Genomic DNA, 20,471 nt, shown 5'->3' with positions numbered 1-20,471 from the left:
CTTATTTGCAGAAAGCTTTTCTCTTTAAGAAGACAACAATGGGCGCCTGCGTCCTCCCGCCCAGAACCACCCCGCGCATGCGCGGGGAGGACTCACGAAGCCTGGCAGGCCCGGTGCTATCATGGCCGAAGACTACTTCGGGAATACTGCTGAGTGGGGTGAGGAGGCAGACGGCGGCCAGGTGAGAGGGGGCGCCGGGCGCCCTCTAACTGGACTCCTTCCGTGCCGCCACCGGGCCAGCCCCGCCCTCGCCGGGACCTAGAGGACCGGGCTGGGGCGTCCGGGGGGCGTAAGCCGGCCTGCCTCAGTCTCCCCACGCTGGTTGTCCCTTATGGACTCGAAGACTGACGAGTCGGACGTGTTCGAGCTAGGCATTGGCACTTCCTGCTCCGAGGCGGGTGGGATACAAACTCTAAGGTGGGGCAGAGAGCCCGGAGCTGCACAGTTTTAAACAAAGTGAAACAAACTCCAGCCTGCAATCCCAGCACCCCTCGAGAGGAGGAAAGTGGAACTTCTTGAGTTCTGCTGTGGGGTAAATCAAACTCTTTTCGGCATTTTGGACTAACTCCATCTATCCTTGGATTAGACGACGGAAAGGATCTTGGCTCCTTGACCGTCCAGGTTTGGGGTGGGACCCGGGGCAGCATTCTCTTCGCCTCTGAAGACGATTGGGAATTCAGAGGAGGCTCTCCTTTGCCATACAGCTAGCTGCTCTGTGCCGGGGATCCTGGGAGTGTAACTTTATAACAGGAACCAAGATTTTGTTTTGAAGGAATAAAGGATTACATGGGACTGACTTCCTCGAGCCGGGTGGTGCTGAGAGGGCACTGAAGATGCCGATTGTTTCTGGAAGTAAAGGAAGTCTTGAGGGGGCCGTTGCTTGGTGGGGCAGAGGTTGAGGGACCAGATTCCCAAAGGCCTTGGAGAGCTGCTGACCAGTTGAATTTGGGCAGGGCATGGCATGGCATGAGTAGATTCTCATGTTGCCTCATCCCACTGCATTGGGAACTTTTAGTGGAAGGGATAGAGTCAGGCTTAGTTAATCAGGAGTCTGCGCTGAGTGTCTTCATGAATCTTCTCATTCCGTACTCAGGATTTCCGGTTGGGTATACTCTTCTCATAAGTGAAAGAAGTGAGACAAAAAGACTTAAGTGACCTGCCCAGGGTCACGAAACTAATTAAGAAATGGGGATCCAAACCTGTTTCTTGTGTCTCATAGTGTTACTTCACTAAACTGCTGACAGCTGAGGAGCCCCAGGTGAGAAAAATGTAAAAGGTCTGGATTAGCCTGGTGGTCACATGAGAATTTGAGTTATAAAGTGTTAGAACTAGAGCACACCTCTGGGACGCCGAACGCTGTGCTGTCATTTTGTAGACAGCACCTGAGTTACTTGCCCCAGCATATGCAGTTAAGAGTAGCAGAGCCACGCCTAGACCTCACTGAGGCTGGTCAGGAAGTCTCATGTTTAGAGAACTTTAATCATGCCCTTGATTTGGCCCACTGACCAAACTGGGCTTTTACTGATGAGAAAGATGGGCTCCATGTTTATTTCATGTTCTTTCCAGCTGCTTGGAAGAGGGAAACTTCAGGGAGATGAGGGGAAGTTAGTAGCATTAGCTGGATTTGGAAAGATAGCTGATGACCGCCATTGTGTTCACTTGACAGCATTTTACATGGTTTAGAGAGACAGGAAGGTGTATAAGGAGGCACCATGTTGTTAAGTCCAGAACTGTAATAGATTAGCCTGGCTGCAGTTAAACAAGGGGAGTCGTAAGATGTGAACAAGTGGGAAGGCCAAGGTCAGGCTAGCGCTTGGATACTTCTGAAGGAGATAGGGAGCCAAGGACATTGTGGCTCATGAAGCTCACTGTAGCATCCAGTGTGAAAGATAATTGCAAGGAAGGATGATGGAGGCAGAGGCATATGGGGACTATTGCTACTATGAGCATTAGAGAAGTAAGGAAGATGAAGGTAAATATGCAAAGAAGGGCCAAATTGGGCTGATGTGTGGGAGAAGGAGTTGTTGGGTCTTTGGAACTGCAGGTAACGGTAGGATGAGGGAGGCGAAATTGAGGATGACTCCAAAGTAATAGGTAGAAGGGCCCTGTACTAAAACATGATTTGTGGGAAGATCTGTTATCAGTGAAGGACAAAATCAATGTTGGACCTCAGGAGTGTGTTGTACTAATGGCGTGTTGAGTAGAAATGAGAATAGACTACTGTATGCATGAGTCTGGAGTTTAAGAATGAGACCTGATGTGTGAGCAGGTAGATGTACAGTGCGAAAGGTAGTAGCAGGAAATGGAAGCCCAGGGTAGAAGCTCAAGCAGACAGACACGTGAAAATGAGGTTCAGGTTGAAGTCTGGCCTTCCTCAAGGTTTCTGTGACAAATACTCTCAGAAAAGACTTCCTTGGTCTTCAGTGAAGCCATCATGCTCCGTCTGCTTCCAAAACATTGCTTTCAGATTATTTACAGTGGCGGAACTTCTATAAAGGGCCAGCTAATAAATATCCTAGGCTGTACAGGCCTCTGCCACAACTGCTTAACTCTACAGTTTTAGTCATAGACGATACGAGCTAAAATAGGTGTAAATAAAACTTTATTTACAAAAAAACAGGAATTTGGCCACATTTACTGGTCCCTGGCCCAAGTTAGTCGTTTGCCCAGAAGCTGGTTTCACATGATTGTCAAGAGGTCAAGCAGCCTGCCTAAGGTTGCTTCCTCTCAGAAATAAGACTGGAACCCAGTCAGGCCTGCTGAAGTGAAGCAGGTTAGCACTTTTTAGTTCCTCACTAAATTGACAGCCCAGACCTTCAAGAGTCACTATGTTAATCTTTGTTGAAAGCATAAAATGATTAGTATGAAATAGTAACAGCAATAAAAGTAGCTAATACCTATTGAACTCTTAATAAATGTCTGGTATAGTGTTTGGCCCTTCCAAAAATTAGTTAATGGGATCCTCCCAGCCAACCGAAGGGGACCTGGCCACTCAGGTGAGGTGGCCTGGGTGGTTGCAGTACAGTTTACCAAGGGGATTATACATCCCACTTGGTATGATTCTGGATCCCATTTTCATAGCTTCTCACCCTTCCTCCTGCCTTTTTTCATGAGATAGTCACGGAAGTCAAATAAAACTAGCTGGGTATGGTGACGCAGACCTGTAATCCCAGCATTTGGGAGGCTGAGGCAGGAGGATCACCCAGAGTTCAAGGCCAGCCTGGGTTACATAGTGAATTCAGAGGCAGCCTGGATAAACAGTGAGACCCTGTATCAAAAAGAAAAAAAAAAGAATTGTATGGGGAACATTTTCAGATGGACAGCGTTATACAGGTGTAAGGGAAGACTGCAGGGTATTTATTTGCCCTGGCTCCTGGCCTTCCCCAGCAGCAGGAAGATGATTCTGGAGAAGGAGAAGATGATGCAGAGGTGCAGCAGGAATGTCTGCATAAGTTTTCCACCCGGGACTATATCATGGAGCCCTCCATCTTCAACACTTTGAAGAGGTAGGTGAGGGCAGTGTTTGTGCATGGGGGAGGGGATAGTTGAGAGTTTTGTGAAATGACCCAGAAGATAACCTTCTTGAAACGGAAGGCTTCTGGAGTTTCCTCATTTAAAACATCTGAAAACTAATTACCTTCTTCCTTACTTCCCTGTCCAACCCAGATTATCTACACCCAGGCCAGTGTGACAGCTGCTCTGTTGCTCTCCCCAGGTATTTTCAGGCTGGAGGGTCTCCGGAGAACGTCATCCAGCTCTTATCTGAGAACTACACTGCTGTGGCCCAGACTGTGAACCTGCTGGCTGAGTGGCTCATTCAGACAGGTACTTGCAGAGCGGCTTGTCCTACCTGGTCCCCCCAGTCCTTTTTCCTTTTCCTTTTTTGAGACAGGGTCTCACTATGTAGTTGAGACTGACCTGGAACTCACTATGTAGCCTGGGCTGGTCTCAAACTCACAGTGATCCTCCTGCCTCAGCCTTCTGAGTGCTGGGATTATAGGCGTGCGCCACCACGCCCAGCTTAAAATTCAGCAATCTTTTTTTTTAAACTGGGGATCAAATTTAGGACCTTTTGTTTGCAAGGCAGGTGGTGGAACCACTGAGCCAAATCCCTGCCCCCGACTCCCTTTTAATAGGGCTTTGGATCATTACAATGCAGTTTTGCATTCCTGGTTGTTTTGTGTTTGTTTTTTTGTTTGTTTTGTTTGTTTGGTCTTTTTTTGTGGTACCAGGGATGGAACTCAGGACCTTGCCCTTGCAAGGCAGGCACAGTGCCAGTGAGCTAAATCCCCAGCCCTTTACATTCCTGATGTTTAAGATTTGTATAAGTAAGAGTTGAACTTCCTAGCTGTTTTATGTGTTTGACTCTTTGATTCAGTGATTGAGGTTTACAGACAGCCTGCAACTATGATTCTCATTGGGTGGCTTTCCCTGGCGTGTTGTAGAATTGTAGAATGAGACAGTGTGTGTTGAGTGTGTCATTTTCAAGAAGCCTCTTATAGCAAGCAGCAAATGATGGATAATTTAAGACCAGCTGTGGCTGTGGCTTTTAGCTAATATGATCAAAGTGGAGCCTTACTGTAAATCCACTGAGCGGGTACAGATGACATCCGTGAAGTGAGGACTGTCCGGAAACAAGTCGAGTGCTGCCCCAGTGATTAGATCCAAGTAAGTCTCTCGGCTACATCTGCTCTCTTCTGTGGAGCAGGGTATGTTTTCCATTTTTCTATATGTCTGGTTCTTTGTCCACAGTGAGAGTTTGAAGATGTGGCTGACCTTCCCATGTGGAGAGGAAGACCATTCTGTGTGCTCCACTCTGCTGTCTTACCATTGAATGGATTTTTTTTTTTTTTAAATACTGCAGTTTAACCCAAGACTTTCACACTGAGCTACATCCTAATCCCTTTTTAATTATATATTTAAAAAAAAATTTTTGAGATAGGGTCTTATATATAGCTCAGGCTGGTCTGCAACTCACTATGTAGCCCAGGCTTGGCCTCGAACTCACGGAGATCCTCCTTTCTCAGCCTTCCAAGTGCTGGGGTTGCGGGCCTTATTTTTTATTTTGAGACATGGTCTCATTGAGTTGCCCAGGCTGGAATCTAATGTCCCCCTGCCTCAGCCTAGGATTACAGGTGTATAATCGTGCCTAGCTCAGAATAACTGTTGTTTTGTTTTTTGTACTGGAGATCGAACTCGGGTTCTTGGCTTGTGAAGCAGGCCACCAAACTGCTGAGCTAAATCCCCAGCCCAAAATGTTTATTGTTTTTTTGTTGTTGTTGTTTGGTACTGGGGATCAAACTCAGGTCCTTATGCTTGCAAGGCAGGCAGCAGAACTGCTGATCTAAATCCCCGGCCAGAGTAACTTTTTAAGAGGTCCAAAATCTTGACTCCTTTAGAAGTGGCTAGAAACAATTCTGTGCTATTTGGCTTCTAGAGTGACTTTGCCATGGCTTTTTCTGAAAGAATACAATGGCTTCAGAAGTTGCCATTTTCTGTATTAAGTGCTTTCATTTTTTTCTCAGGTGTTGAGCCACTGCAGGTTCAGGAAACTGTGGAAAATCACTTGAAGAGTTTATTGATCAAACATTTTGACCCGCGCAAAGCAGATTCTATTTTCACAGAAGAAGGAGAGGTGAGGAATATTGTTCTTTTTCTTTGGAACCGGAGGTCAAACTCAGGACCTTGTGCTTGCCAGGCAGGTGCAGCACCACTGAGCTACGTCCCTGGCCTGGGGATACTGTTCTTTAGTAGCACATCCCAGGGCCTTCTGCTAGCTCCATGTGTGCAATGGTGTGTGTGATATATTGTAGAAGCACTAAGAGTTGGGTGCTCTGGTCCCAACCACCTGCTTCACTTGCAGTGTGAGGTGCTTGCATACAGGAGCTCCCAGTGCTGAGGCCAGGCAGGTACAGCCCATTGTCACCTAACTCACACAGACTGTAGGGTGTGGCTCTGGGAAAGGGTGGACGCTGTGGGTCCTCTGAGAAGCAGACACTGAGACAGCATCAGACCTGTGGGGATAATGGTGCAGACCCTATGTGGAAAAGTGGTTAAGTGTGGAGGAGGCTGGGAAGCCAGGGTGCACATCTGACTGAAGGCTCCAAAGGACAGAAGGGAGGCTGGTAGGAAGAGCCATGTGCTACTTTCAGCGGGTTCCAGCGAGCCGGCAAGCCCTTAGAGCCCTTGTCACCTGTGTCTCCTGGGACAGGGCTGCCTTAGGAGCCCTGCTGTGCTCAGCGGTGTCTGGGAGCAGCCACGGGGAGCCTGGCCTTGGCACAGACAGGACAACAGGTCCAGAGTGCAGTGCCCATCCGTCAGTCACGCTGTTGGAGCGCCTAGCTCGGGGATGAACCTATAGCATGGGTGCTGCAGTGGCCATTACCACTGAGAGCTCGAAAAGGTCCACCGTCATGTTTTCATGGCCACCTGTGCAATTCAAATTGCCTTTTTCTCTCCTGCCAAAGGCGTACAGCTGATTGAGTTAACTGTGCGTGTGAGGCAGTGCTGCTGTACATGTGCTTCCGTGGAACTCTGGTCTCCTGGGAGGTGTCCTTCCACATCCTCTCACATTGAGTTGGGGCTTGCGGAAGCTGGGGCTGGGGTCTGGGGCTCCTCCTGCCACTCAGCTAACTGTGGCCGTGACCAGCTGCGGGTCTGCTTCCTCCACGGCCGGACGCCCCCGGGGGCTCTTCCAGCCAGGGCGTCCTGTGATTGTTTGTGGAGTGCATTCTTCACGCAGGCTGAAGCCAGGCCTCTCACCTTGCTGTTGTGTGTTTGTTGGCAGACCCCAGCTTGGCTTGAACAAATGATTGCACACACCACTTGGAGAGATCTTTTTTACAAGCTGGCTGAAGCTCATCCAGACTGTTTGATGCTTAACTTTACCGTTAAGGTAGGAAGAACTCTGGAGGCAGAGGAAAGAACACAATGTATGTGAACAGTTTTGTTTATCTGGTGGTCTGTTCCCTTTGACAAATCCCACATGCTCTTTTGGTGAAGGTCTTTGTTGCTTCACTTCAGTAAGCCTCACACTGAAAAGGGGAAGCATAGGATTTGTATGTGTCCTTTTAGGAAAGCAATGAATCTGTTTTAGGGTTGTTTTGTTTTTTTAATGAGCTTTTTGAGACGGTGTCTCACTTTATAGTGCAGGCTGGCCTTGAAATCACTGTGTAGCCCAGGCTGGCCTCGAACTCACAGCGATCCTCCTGCCTCAGCCTCCCAAGTGCTGGGGTTACAGGCATGCACCACCGCACCCGGCTTTGTTTTAGGTTTAACAGGGACTTGTTTAGAATGAGTATGTGTTCTACGAACCTGTAAGTGTGCCTGCTCCTTTGCTTCCTCCTACCCATAGAGACCCTGCATAGGTGGTGACCTCGGGTCATGGCCTAGACAGTGGCAAAGCAGGAAGCACAGTAAAGGCAGTAAAGGTTGGGTACCCAACTCACCACAGACTGGCCAGCCGTACTGCCCTGAAAGGTGGAGTCGCTGGACTCTGACACTTGTTCTTGTGTGGCAGCTGATTTCCGATGCAGGGTACCAAGGGGAGATCACCAGCGTGTCCACTGCTTGTCAGCAATTGGAAGTGTTCTCTAGAGTGCTTCGAACCTCACTAGCCACAATCTTGGACGGAGGAGAAGAAAACCTTGAAAAAAATCTTCCCGAGTTTGCTGTAAGTTGTTTACTTTGTAAATCTTGGATTAAGATGCTATTTGGGGTTTTGGGTTTCAAGCGTGAAAAGCCCCTTCCTGCACCAAGCGTAACTTCCCTGCCTGAGAACTTTTCTCTGTACTTGTTAGTCTTTGAGACCCCATACTCTGTCTCCCTGTCGCCTTCCAGAAGATGGTGTGCCACGGGGAGCACACGTACCTGTTTGCCCAGGCCATGATGTCCGTGCTGGCTCAGGAGGAGCAGGGCGGCTCTGCGGTACGCAGAGTCGCACAAGAGGTGCAGCGCTTTGCCCAGGAGAAGTGAGGCCGTGCTTCTGCTTCCTGCCTTTCCCCTGAAGCCCCTGTCCCTAGTCCACAGCCAGGCTTCCAGCCCTCTGTTCTAACATCTAGGTAAATTTGTATCCTGCAGAGCTGGAAGTCGGGGTAGTTTTTAATTCACATGGAGAACTTGCCTTTCAGACTCTTGCTTTGATGACTATTTTGTAAAGTACTTGATTATTCTTTAATTCCCTGGCTGGGTAGCCCATGCTATGTTTGGGTCTTCAATAGCAAGTAACGAGAGTTTTAGGGTAGTAACTCACTGATCTGATCGTTATACTGTAGTCTATCTGGTAGAGCAGTTTTCTCTTACTAACTTTATTTCCTTCTACTAATAGATCTTATTAAGAGTTTAAAAATGTGTGGTTTCCTGTATCACATCTGCAAGCTGTATTGGAATAATTTTTTCCAGTTTGCTCTAAGTGTTTTCATGTCATTTAGTCAGAAAACCAGTGAAGGACAGAAATATGAGAAAGAAATCTCAATAATTTGAGGCATTAAATGGTAAAAAGCAAAGAGAGAAAGAAAAATGGAAAAAAATTGGCTTGTTGGTGACAGCTGTGTCGTTTTTCCATCAAGAGGCCATGATGCCAGTCAGATCACACTGGCCTTGGGCACAGCTGCCTCGTACCCCCGTGCCTGCCAGGCCCTTGGGGCTATGCTGTCCAAAGGAGCCCTGAACCCCGCAGACATCACAGTCCTGTTCAAGATGTTCACAAGCATGGACCCTCCTCCCGTTGAACTCGTAAGTGACCTCTGCTTTTAATAAGCTGAGACACCCCAATGCTAATTGGCAGGGTCGCTTTGCATTTCCCTAATTCTCTTAAGGCGGTGAACGCAAATCCCAGTTGAAATGGAGAGGTTTCCATCATTCTCACCCTTCCTCTCACATGTCAGCCTTCTGGTGTGGACCCCCTGCTTCCAGAGCCCTGCAGGGTGAGTGTGAGTGTACATGTTCACCCTCCTGCCAGCCCCCTTCTGGTGTGTGCTTCTCAGATCCGGGTTCCGGCCTTCCTGGACCTGTTCATGCAGTCTCTCTTCAAACCAGGCGCCCGGATCAACCAGGACCACAAACACAAGTACATCCACATCTTGGCTTATGCAGCAAGTGTGGTTGAGACGTGGAAGAAGGTAGTCAGCTCTTGTGGACTTTGAGGAGCCAAGGGTCCTCTGCTGTGGTATTACTGGGGAATTTGGGCTGCAAGAACTCGATCCTCCCTAGAGTTAGAAATGTTCCTTCTGTTTGTGCATAAGATTTGTGCAAAGAAATGAAACTGTCTAAGCTAGAGACAAACTCCAGTCTCATTGGCTTTTGGTTTTTCATACTGTGTGTTACTTTGCAGTTAGACAGTTAACTTGATCTCTGACTTCAGAGATAGGGAAGGGGACCTGCTGGGAGAAGCGGCCAATGCCAGGGTACCTGACAGCAGGATGCACCGTGCATGTGTTTTCAGAACAAGCGGGTGAGCATTAATAAAGATGAGCTGAAGTCAACATCGAAAGCTGTGGAGACCGTGCACAATTTATGCTGTAATGAGAACAAAGGGGCATCTGAACTGGTGGCAGAACTGAGCACACTTTATCAGTGCATTAGGTGAGCAGTGGAACCGATTCCCACACTGAATCCTCAGGGCAGGTGGCTCAGGTTTTCATATGAAAAGCTCCCCTAACAAGCTCCTGGGAACTTATGCATTGTTTTGGTTTTGCTTTTTTTTAAACATATGAATTTAAACAGGTTTAGCGGCAAAAGTAATTTTCAGGTGATTACTGGGCAGAAATCTGCTCAGTAAATCTTCACAGGTTAGATTTAGTAAAAGGAAAACCATCCAGAATTACAAAAATTGCTTCCAAGAAAGGATCCATTTGTAGTGATAAAGTAGCAAAGTGTGGCTTATGTAGAAATGACTTAATGATTATGCCAGTTATGTAAATGTGTGTCCTAGAAATAGTGCCTCCTCCAAGCAGTTTAGGTCTTTTCTCCCTTTATTTGTACTGGGGACGAAGGAAACGTTTGCTAAGTAAAGGTAAACTTGAGCTGGTCCCGGCAGACTCAAGAGTGTTTCACAGGAACAGTCTTCCATTTCAATCAGTAAAGCAGTTCGAATGAACGGAGGGAGGAGACTCAGGCTGCTGCTTGCTGTATACCTGTGAGAGGCATTTCCACTGTAAGCAACTCCTGGCAGCACACACTAAATGGGGAGCTGATGGGTATTCTGAATTTGTTCTTACTCGTGGCATGTTTGGGCACTCTTCCTGCCCAGTTTAAAGGAGGCATTCTGCCTGATTACCTGCAGGTTTCCGGTGGTAGCAATGGGGGTGCTGAAATGGGTGGATTGGACCGTGTCAGAGCCCAGGTACTTCCAGCTGCAGACTGACCATACTCCAGTGCACCTGGCATTGCTGGACGAGGTATGCGGCCAGAGGGGCCACTTGTGTTAGATGCAGTGAGTCTGTGTCTTTCCTGTGCATGTTGGTGAGCTTGGTAGATACTCTGTCCAAAACTAGTTCTTTCTCGGGGCTGGGGATTTAGCTCAGTGGTTCTGCTGCTTGCCTTGCAAGCGTTTGATCTCTGGTACCCAAAAACAAAGCAAAAAAACTAGTTATTTCTATCCTGAGTGAGGACTTGTATTGACTGTGTAGGTTTCTTAGTGTCTACTAAACATTATGGAAGAGATGAGCATGGCCCAGAAGCTGGGCATTAAAGACTCACCCTCAGCAATAACGTTTGGTAACTGTGACAATGACAGTCGTTCTCTGTGTTCTGAGAAGGAGCCTGGAGACCTGATGGTTCTCAGCGAGGTTCCCTTTGACCTGTTTATAGATCAGCACCTGCCACCAGCTCCTGCACCCCCAGGTTCTGCAGCTGCTTGTTAAGCTCTTTGAGACTGAGCACTCCCAGCTGGACGTAATGGAGCAGGTGAGTGGCCCCACAGGGCTTGCTGGGGCTGGGGGACCACCCCGTTCTGACCAGCTCCTCTGCTCCTGCTCTTCTATAGCTTGAGCTGAAGAAGACCCTGCTGGACCGGATGGTTCACCTGCTGAGTCGAGGTTATGTACTTCCTGTTGTCAGTTACATCCGAAAGTGTCTGGAGAAGCTGGACACTGACATTTCACTCATTCGCTATTTTGTCACTGAGGTTAGCAATGCACCATCGGTTTCGTGTTTCTTGTTCTTTAGACTAGCAGTGCCCTTTTTAACTTAATTTAGTTCATTTTGTGCCTGACTGTGAGAACTGTGCTTCTATAAATCATGGAGGTGGTAATGACAGATAGCAATTTTGCTGGGTACCTCCTACCTGTAGGAACTGTGTTATATGCTTTCCCCACATTACCACCCTGGTACCTTAGCGTTGGGCACTGATGTTGTCACCAGGGAAGCCAGAGGGGCGGGGGGCTGATCTCCAGACTACGTCTTTTTCACCCAGTTGCTGTGGTGTTCCACACTGTCAGGCAGAGAAACCCCTGCTTTCCCCACACACAGGTGCTGGATGTCATTGCTCCTCCATACACCTCGGACTTCGTGCAGCTCTTCCTTCCCATCTTGGAAAATGATAGCATTGCAGGCACCATCAAAACAGAAGGCGAACATGACCCCGTGACAGAATTTATTGGTGAGGCCTATGTGAATGTCCCTTTGCTGCAGTGGTCCCTGTCACCTTTCCCCTCCTGATTCTAGCTGTGACTGTGTCTCTTGCTGTAGCTCACTGCAAGTCTAACTTCATCATGGTGAACTGAATCAGAACATCCCCAGGCTGAAGCAGAACCTCCTAGGACCTGGCTGTTTAGGACCCTTTCAGGAAGCTGCTGTTTGAAAAGGCTCAGTGAGCATCTTGGATGTGGGATCTGCTTGGGGGGGGGTGATGGATAATTTTTTCAGAGGAAAATGTCAGCGGTGTAAGTGAGAACCTGCTATTATGGACAGTCCCTTCTCTTTATTGTCAACCCAGTATTGTTCCTACGTCCTGTGTGCCGTGTTCATCTCCCTTAGCACAGGAATTGGGCTCATACTACCTCTCAGGACAAATCCAGTCAGCCGAGGATGCTAGGAATTCAGAAACTGAGACATTTTGCTGAACTGCTTTCAGTAGACTTAAGTTTGCTCAGAAGAACCAAACTGGTTGGTTGATTTTTTTTTTTTTTGATTGTTTCAATTTGTTAAGACCGCGAAATAAATTTTTAAAAATCCTTTCTGCTAGTTGGAAGGTGTAGGCCCTGATGTTATGTTCTCATTATAAATAAGGCACGCGAAGGCTCGAGTCCTTGGGTGACGCCAGGTGTTTTATTTATCACTTGGGTAATCTGACATTGCTCCCTCCCTTCCTCCACACTGATTCTAAGGTTACAGAAGAACCAGTGATAAGTCTGAACCATTTTACCTCTTAAATGCCATTTTATAGACCATGGTTGCTAATAAGAAATACCAAAAAAAAAAAAAGGAAATTGAGGCCACATGCTTCGTGTCTCAAGGGTCATTCTTCACTGGGGGCTGACACGGTTGTCCGGAGGCGGAGCTGTGCGGCGTTCTAAGACGCCTGTTGTCACGTTTTCAGGATGCCCATTCATCCAGAAAGTGGCGTCCAGGTGTCCAGTGTGCTCCAGTCCTGCTCATCAGGCTCGTGAACATGCCATCGGCTTCGTGATGGCCTATCTAGAAAACTGCCTCGAGAGACATGCACCCTAAATGATGGGGTCCCCAAATGCACAGGATTCCTCAATGGCCAGGTTGTAGCTGGCGCCCTTCCCGTCCTTGTAGGTGCTGGTCACTATCCGCATCCAGCCTCTCTCACCCTGGAGGGGGAAAGGCAGCGTCAGCCCCTTCACGTGCAGCCCCTCCCCTGCTCTTGGCCTCTGCCCTTCAGCCCAGCCCTGCAGGAAATGTGTCTGCACACCCTGCACAGCTGCCGTCACTCTTCCCGTGAGCCTCTGTGAGGTATTTCAGTTGGTAAATATTTAACACCAGAGCCCTATCCCAATAGCTAATTAGTGTGACCAAACATGTTGGCTCCTGACTTATGTACCTACTGATACACCTGTGGGCATTTAATCCATTTCATCACTTTGGTTTACTACTTTTCCTTATTTCGTCATAATTTCTGGGTCTTAAACTATTAATGGCTCATACTAGGTTTTAAAAATCAGCTATGGCATTTATCTTCCCTGGATATAGACATATATAAATATATATATACATGGGGGTGGGTACCAAGGATTGAACTCAGGACCTTGCACTTGCCAGGCAGGCAGTGAGCCACTGAGCTATCTCCCCAGCCCTCTCCTGATCTGTGACCCAACTCAAATAGTATTCTTGAAAAATTAGTGTTACTTAGGAAATTCCAAAAGTGCAGAAGGCAGCATGCAACCATTGCACCTGGGTCTGCTTCACCTCAGGGGCTTGGGGAGGCTGAGCATAGCTTTGCTTGCTCACGATACCGGCTGAGGAACAACTAGTGGCAGGTAGGGGCTGGTGGCCAGGGATGCTGCCAAACATCCTACAATGCATGGGACGTTGATAGCTCCACATAGTAAAGGGTCTGGCTTCAGGTGTCCTGCTGGGGTTGAGAAATGGCCAACAAGAAGCTGGTAGCTGCAGTCCTCAGCCGGAAGCCAACACCACTGAGAGGGAAGTGTGGGCTCCACCTAGTCCACCTTGAGAGTGAGAATGTCTTACCCAGGGTTCACCCCACGAATTCCGGACAATCCAGTACTCTGTCCCGTCGCTGCTGACACCCCATCCAACCACAGAGATGACGTGGTTGATGAAGGCATCCTCATGGTATTCGGCGTAGATGCCTCCGGTGTAGTTAGCCATCTTTTCTGTTGCCATTATACCACAGCTGTGAACAAGCAGAATTCCCAGGGGAGAGACGTGTCGGTCCAGCACGTGCACTCGGCTGCACTCGCATTGTTACCACAGTACAGGCTCCTGCAGGGGCTTCTCTGCACACTGCACACGCTGCTACAGAGGCAGATCACTTACTGGCTTGGGTTTACTTCTGGGAAAAGTGACCTTAAAGGTGAGGGTATGTGGGAGCTGTAGCTCAAGCTAAGGAAGTCAAACTGGCCAGAAGTGAGTAAAAATGACATGGGTGTGCATGCCCGCACACGTGCCCTGCATGGCCTCACCTGGCGGGACTCCAGTGGGCAGATCTCCTCACCTGATGGGACCGTTTTTGTAGATCTCTGCCATCATCTTCTCCCTCCCCGAGAGAGAGCCATAGTCGCCGACTCTCCAGAGTGTGTAGTTCTGGATAGTGTGGCACTCCTTGAATTCTGTGCAGGTCCCACACTGGTTGAACTTGTCACACTCTGGGGGAGAGCAAGAGGTCAGCATGAGAGCCTCCGCACTAACCTGCTTACAGGCGCACCCAGATCCTCTCCACTGTTCTAGGTGAGCCCAGCATTCACTAGCTGACAACAGAAACCATCTTGCTCTCAGCTGCTGTGTGATGACACTCCTCTGTCGGCTGCACAGGACTTAGAGGAAGCCTTCCCCAGGCCGAGGGAGAAAAAAACCGTAATCGGCACACAGTAGGCATTCTGAGGAAGTTCCTTTTTGCCTTTTCACACTAGGAGAACCTTCTCACAATACTTTACAGCTGAATGCTGAATGTAATTAAATCCCGGGAACTTAAGGAGACTCTTGCTGGCCAGTGAATAAATAGGCTGATACATATGGTTAAAAAAATACACGTTCTTTCATGTTGTTTTGGTTTAAGAGGAAAGAAGGAGGAAGAAATGAAAGGAGGGGAAAAGAGGGAGGGAAGGAGGAGGACAAAGAAGGAAAAGGGAAAGAAAGAACCCCACAACCTTTGTTCTGCCTGACACTGCTCCATTGCTGTGTTCTTCACAGCCCTGGAATATTCTACCTGCCCGGCCTGCCCAGGCCCTATCGTGTCTTTTTACCGTTTTGCAGTTAACTACTTACGTTACACATCTGTCTAAGCCTTCCCCGAAGACAGTAAAGTCCTTGCAGATCAAATTTTGGGTTTGATTTGTCCCTCGGACACCAAAGCCCAGTGCCTAGCACAGCTGGCCAGTTGTGGATCTGCGGCTACGTTGGCTATTACAAAAGTATCAGGTGAGACTGCTTACTGCAGACAGGCTTCTGATGAGCTCTAGCCAGCTGTCAGGCTGGTGGGCTGAGAGGGGCCTGGCCCTGGCTGCAGAACATCAGCCTGGAAGTCAAATGGAGTAGACATGGCCCCAGGGCCCACCCAGTCCCACAGGGCAGTCGCCACCTCCCTCCACCCTCCACCAGTCCTTCCTCTGGGCGGTGGCAGCAAACCTAGGACAGGGAGGCCACCATGAGCTGTTTGTTAGCACTCAAAGGTTCACCTTCGCTGTTCTCAGGTATGTGACCTTGATGGGTTTCCTCAGCTACACAAAGCACTTAACCCACCAGTCTAGAGAGCCATTTCTGGCTATGCGGTAACACCCAGGAGGCAAGGTGAAGAAACCCTGCAAGCAAGGAGGCGAGCATCCTCCACCGCTTCAGGGCACAGGGCAGGCAGCCATCTTTCTCAGGCCCCTCCACACCTCATTTCCCACTCCTGTCTTAGATGCCTTCTGAGTCTTCTAGAGCTCTCCGCACTGGCTATGAGGGAGATCTGAGAGTCCAGTGGCTTAGAGTTGCCAATGTTGGGTTTGGGTCTGGGCGTTTCCTTTCCTTCAGTTTCCAAGGTAACAGCCTAAAAGGAATGTGCAGCTACAGGGACTCCAGGCCCTCCCTTCTGAGGCAGAGACCGGGCCAATGCTGTGTTCTAGTTGGGCCTGCCAGCTTCGAGCTCCTTCGCCCACTCTGCACTCTGCCTAGAAGACGAACCTTTCCCTCCACTGCCACGTGCACCCCGCCCCTACAGAGCCCATAAAACCACCAAAATTCCCAATGTCAGAGCCCACACGCTACACCCAGGTCCCACAGGGGCACTTGGTCTGGTCTTGCCCAAAGCTGGAGGCCTGGGAGTGAATGCCCTTCTGACACCTCTCCACACCAGCCTTTGTCGTCAGGTTTCAGCAAGGCCCACAGGATCCAGCTATCTGTCCCCAGCCTCACCACACTCAAGGTGGCCCAGGGCAAGGCTGGAGGTGGATCTTTGGGGGCTCACTCCCCGGGGCTGCATTCTCTCACCTGCCCTCCCCAGGGTCCCAGCCATGAAGTAAAAAGCACAGGGCTGGGGGCTGGCTGGGCTCATGGCCACACCATGCTTGGAAGAAGAAGTGGGAGGCATCAGCAGGACCCACCTTGGTCCTTGGCCTGGTAGTTGTTGCAGGTCTCATCAGGGATGCCGTGCTCTTGGGCGTACTTCCACACCAGCAGGTCACTGCCCCCCTCACAGGAGCCTGCGTTGCCGCAGTCAATGACGTGTTGCACTGACAGCAGGGTAGAAGGCCACGCACCCTTCCTTTTGATGTTGATGCGATCTACAATGGTCAGCACCCTGGTCAGCGCCACCCCAGTCAGTGATGCACACCCCTTCCCCTAATGGCACAGGCACCCACGCCAAGCTACAGGGACCTGCCTGCCCTCCCGCCTCTGGCTCACGGCCCTTTGGCGGGCTTTCTGCATGGACCTCAGCCGTGGTGCTCCGAGGCCTGCCCTCGCCCTCCTCGGGCCCTGTGGTTTCTGCCTGCACCACCTGGTTACAAGTGCCACAAGGGCCAGCTCTGTGGGTCCCCAGGAAGCACCTGCTGGAGGACTGTGGGATGGCTATGCAAGGCAGGACGGGCACCTGGAGAGAGGCTGAAGCAGACACCTCTGTGAGCAGGTGCAGCCCAGGGCGTGGAGCGGACACCTGAGGGGACAGATGCCCTCCAGGGAACTGGACAAGGCTGGCGGGGACCTAGTCCCTGAGCACACTGAGAGCACAAGGCCACACTGTCTGGCTGAGAGGCAGCCAGAGACAGCCAAGGGCAGCCATGGCACCCTCCAGAGGCCAATTCATCTACTTCCCGAAGAGGCCCCAGGCCTGCTTGCCAGTCCTGCCCAGTCCAGGGCCATCTTGCTCTCCGCTTTCTGGGACAGTGTCACAAAAGACCTCCAGCCACCTACCTCAGGCCTCGTGGCCTGCAGCTCCCACCCCCCTTCCCTTCCCCTCATTACCTCCAGCCTGGAGCAGCCTCTCCCAGCCTGCATCCCACCCTGGCACCTCCCAGACTCTCCCGGGTACCCGAGTCTGCCCACCCAACCAGCCCAGGGCCTTCTGGAGCCTACACCTCCTACCCGATGACCCTGCTGGGCATGCTGCTGAAAAGCACAGAAGCAGCCTCACCTTGCCACTACCTAGTCCAAGTTTCCGTGCCCAGGCCCCTCTTGCTTCCTTCCCTGGGATGTAGCCCCAGCCTCCCTCCTCCCGTTCGCTTCAGCAGCTCCCCTCAGGGATGACAGCACCACACCCCCACCAGCCTGCCTCGCAGCAGCACTGCTCGGCTTGCTGTGCTCAGGGTCCCCACCTCCGCGGGGCCAGTCCCAACCACTTCTCCTCTTCGTCTGCTCTGACCCTCCTAGTGCTGGCTGGCAGAGTGGCTGCTCCAGCCTTCTGGGGCATCGCCTGCCTGGGCCCGTTAGCTGTGCTCAGCCCTGGCAGGGCCCTTCAGTCCTCTCACTGACTCCCTGCCTGCAGGTCACAGTGGCCATGGCCCGGGCAGTGCCTGGCTGGACCGTCCCACCACGTACCCCTGGGGGTCCAGTCTCAACGGCACTGATGGGCTGGGGCAGTACCAGGCCTCTTCCCATGGCCAGCCCAAAAGTCCAACCGCTTCCATCCCTCCTCATCTTCCTAGTTCGTCAGCAGGTTTCTTTCTTTTCTTTTCTTTTTCTGGTATTTTGAATGAATATCAGGGCCTCCTACATGCTAAACAAGCACTATACCTTTGAGCCGCATGCCCAGCCCATTGTAAAAAAAAAAAAAAAAAAAAAAATTGAGACAGGGTTTTGCTAAGTAGCCCAGGCTGACCTCAACCTTGCAACCCTCCTGCCTCAGCCACCTGAGTAGTTGGAATAACACGTGTGGTCACACCGGATGCGTGCTGAGCACTGGGTTCTCAGCGGGGAAAGCAGACCTGAGCTCTGCCTCGTGGGGCTCACGCTGGAGGGCTTCCTCTGAAATGCCACTGGGACAGGATAAGGACAACGGAATGGGACAAAGTCCGCAGGGCTCTGAGGGGCCACAACGGGGAGAGAATCCAGACAGTGAGCTACCATTTAGCCGGGCTGTCCCAAACACCAAAGGCGAATCCTATACCAGGTGTCTCCTCCCTTGTCCCTCCTGGCTCCCTCTCCTTCCTAGGGGAGGTGACTGCGGAGAGCCCACGAGGAGGCTGTCATCCCCCGAGCATGGCAGGAGCACTGGCGGGCACAGTGAGGCCAGCATGGGCTCCAGGGTGGCGAAGAAAAACAGGAAGAGGGAGACTCTGGAAGTGGGGTAGGGCGGGATCAAGGCACTTCTGTTGGAGGTGAGAGGGCTTCCCAGACTAGCTGAAGGATGGTGGCCTGCGACAGGGAGGGTGGCCTCTGAGAGAGGTTTGGATGCTTGATCTCTAGGGACAGGAGGAAGGAGAGCTCTGACCCCACGGCTGCCTGGCAGCCCCACGTGAAGTCCCCTCTGGTGGCTTCTGTCTTCTCAGTGAAAGAGGAAGCATGGGCCTTGGCTGCTGCTGAACAAAATGTCAGAGTTTCAAGGAGAAAGAGAAGCTGCCTTCTTCCCCGAGAGAGATTCTACTCCAAAAATGTGGGACTGACACGCGGCCAGGGCCCAGGACCCATCCGAGGGGGGGACAAGGCACACAAGGCCTGCAGCAGCCATCTCTTTCCTACACTGCAATCTCCCACCATCCTCACCCCACCCCGCTGAGGCTTTCACTTCCCCAGTGTCAGCCCCACCAGGCCTGGTCTAACAGACCCAATCAAAGGGGTCTGCACTCCTTCGGCTTCCTTCCCGAAGGGTCAAGTAATGCTCTGGCCCTCACAGGGCTCCTCGTCAGTCCCCAGAGACAGTCAGGCTTCCAGGAGACTCTGCCAGATGCCACAGCCAGAGCCGGTCAGCTCTGGGATGCAGACCCCAGCCCAACAGGAATCCTCCCGAGCTGCCCTAGGCGTCTGAGCTTGAATCCCAGCTGTCACTCACACCGTGCCAAGTCTTGCCACCTCCCCCAAGAAGACTGTTTCCTCACCTGCTAAGTGCTATCGTGGCAGCCAGAGGTTTAAATAAGATAGTGCACACAGGAGTTCTTTCCCCAGAGCCTCGGTATAGCTGCTAATCCTTTCAACACAGGCCACACCTACAACAGGCCTGGCCAGAGAGATGCCAAACCAGGGGAGGAGACAGCACCTGCTCCCCTCCTCCCCCAACTCCCAGCCAGGCAAGTCCCTCCTCAGGATCCTGGAACCCTGGCAGCCATGGGACGCCAGGGTCCCTCCCATGTGCTGTGGACAGGCCTGGGGCTTCTGGGATTTGCCTTCTCTCCTTGGCCTGGGCAGAGCAGCCCTTGGGAGGTTGTGGCCTCCAGATTCCCTTCCTCCCTGCCCTCACTGCGACCAGATCAAGGTCCAGACAAGAAAAATGGCCAGGCTGGGGACAGTGATGAGGTAAGGCTGGAGCCACAGCCTGCAGGCCTCACTCAAGCCCAAGGCAGAACTGATCTTGAACTTGAACTGCTGCTGAGAAGCAGTTTCACTTCCTTGTCCCCAAGGACAGGGTTGGGGCTCAGTGATTTTGCTTTTCTGGTTCCATCCCAATGGCTGAAGTCACAAGATCTGGGAGGGAGAGAGTAATGAGGGAGCCCCCTGCCCCTGAGCTCCAACCCCATTCTAGCCTGCCGTTCTTGCCTTGTCAGGGGAGGCCAGGGGAGAACCTCAGAATGACCCTGGGGGCAGCCAGGGCTGGCTTTCTGGACCCACGGTCTGGTCAGAACCCATGGTGAGACCCTGGGCCCATGTCACCCACCTGCCATGGCACTAGTGCTGCCGTGGGCCCAGCAGGAGCCACAGTACTGGGGGATGTGCTGGTTCCTGGTGACGCTGGCATAATTGACACCATCCATGCTGCGCCAGTCCCAGCTCTTGGGAAGATCCGACGGGGACAGGTACTCGTGTGGACGGGGATACGTCCTGGGAAGAGACCAACACCTCCAAAGTCAGTGGTGGGGTTCGTGGGGCCATGGCCCTCCTCCGTTCCCCGAAGTGCAGGAGCATAGTCTGGTCATCCCGAGCCCGTCACACCCCGCTGTCAGAATGGGGAAGCGAGGCGGGCACCCCCAAATGAGGGAAGCTGGGGTGCTCCCAGAGCAAGGCCCAGGGGCCCAGCTCCCCCAGGGTGTGAAGAGTGACCCCCAAAACGGAGGCGCGAGACGTGACCTCTGAGGGTCTGGGCGGGCAGGCACCTTGGTCCCGGGAGCCCCAAGGTGGGAGCGCGGGCCCAGCCCCAGGAGCGGCCCTTCCCCTCCCAGGCAAGGCCTCGCGCCCACCTGCGCCCCAGCTGCGACAGC

At 51.5% G+C, this 20,471-nt stretch overlaps 3 protein-coding genes across 7 annotated transcripts in view; 2 read left to right on the top strand and 1 right to left on the bottom strand.

The window, feature by feature from the left end:
* The first annotated feature begins 108 nt into the window (after positions 1 to 108).
* Nelfcd (negative elongation factor complex member C/D) lies at positions 109 to 12,329 on the top strand. 5 transcript variants are annotated; one of them, XR_781094.1, is made up of 16 exons: positions 119 to 181; positions 1,220 to 1,258; positions 3,388 to 3,506; positions 3,716 to 3,825; positions 5,526 to 5,635; positions 6,788 to 6,895; positions 7,520 to 7,672; positions 7,840 to 7,970; positions 8,568 to 8,733; positions 8,985 to 9,119; positions 9,443 to 9,582; positions 10,283 to 10,397; positions 10,810 to 10,905; positions 10,985 to 11,036; positions 11,470 to 11,599; positions 11,689 to 12,329. XR_781094.1 is itself a non-coding variant. In XM_010628760.1 (16 exons), the coding sequence occupies exons 1-16, from the start codon at positions 122 to 124 to the stop codon at positions 11,721 to 11,723; spliced, it is 1,785 nt and encodes a 594-aa protein (XP_010627062.1). In that variant the 5' UTR covers positions 119 to 121; the 3' UTR covers positions 11,724 to 12,329. The 5 variants fall into 5 exon arrangements, 4 of the variants coding, with proteins under 4 accessions (XP_010627063.1, XP_033622899.1, XP_010627062.1 ...); XM_010628760.1 differs by having other exon boundaries at positions 3,391 to 3,506; positions 10,985 to 11,125; XM_010628759.1 differs by having other exon boundaries at positions 10,985 to 11,125.
* Positions 12,246 to 20,470, bottom strand: Ctsz (cathepsin Z; the record flags this gene model as incomplete). Its single annotated transcript, XM_010628831.1, has 6 exons — positions 12,246 to 12,776; positions 13,657 to 13,822; positions 14,144 to 14,294; positions 16,230 to 16,409; positions 19,931 to 20,094; positions 20,451 to 20,470. Coding segments are annotated over 6 exons (792 nt in total), but the record flags the coding sequence as incomplete, so codon positions are not given.
* The window catches only part of Tubb1 (tubulin beta 1 class VI), a 15,443-nt gene continuing 14,526 nt past the window's right edge, over positions 19,555 to 20,471 (top strand). The window contains exon 1 of the mRNA XM_033767009.1: positions 19,555 to 19,572. The gene's annotated coding sequence lies outside the window, so the exon portion shown is untranslated. The remainder of the gene's footprint in view (positions 19,573 to 20,471) is intronic.

The sequence above is a fragment of the Fukomys damarensis genome, unplaced genomic scaffold (genome assembly GCF_012274545.1).
Source record: "Fukomys damarensis isolate Sample0158 unplaced genomic scaffold, DMR_v1.0_HiC HiC_scaffold_22, whole genome shotgun sequence".
Lineage (NCBI taxonomy): Eukaryota > Metazoa > Chordata > Mammalia > Rodentia > Bathyergidae > Fukomys > Fukomys damarensis.
Note: the sequence above shows the minus strand (reverse complement) of the source record. Positions and strands in the feature narration are given on the sequence as shown.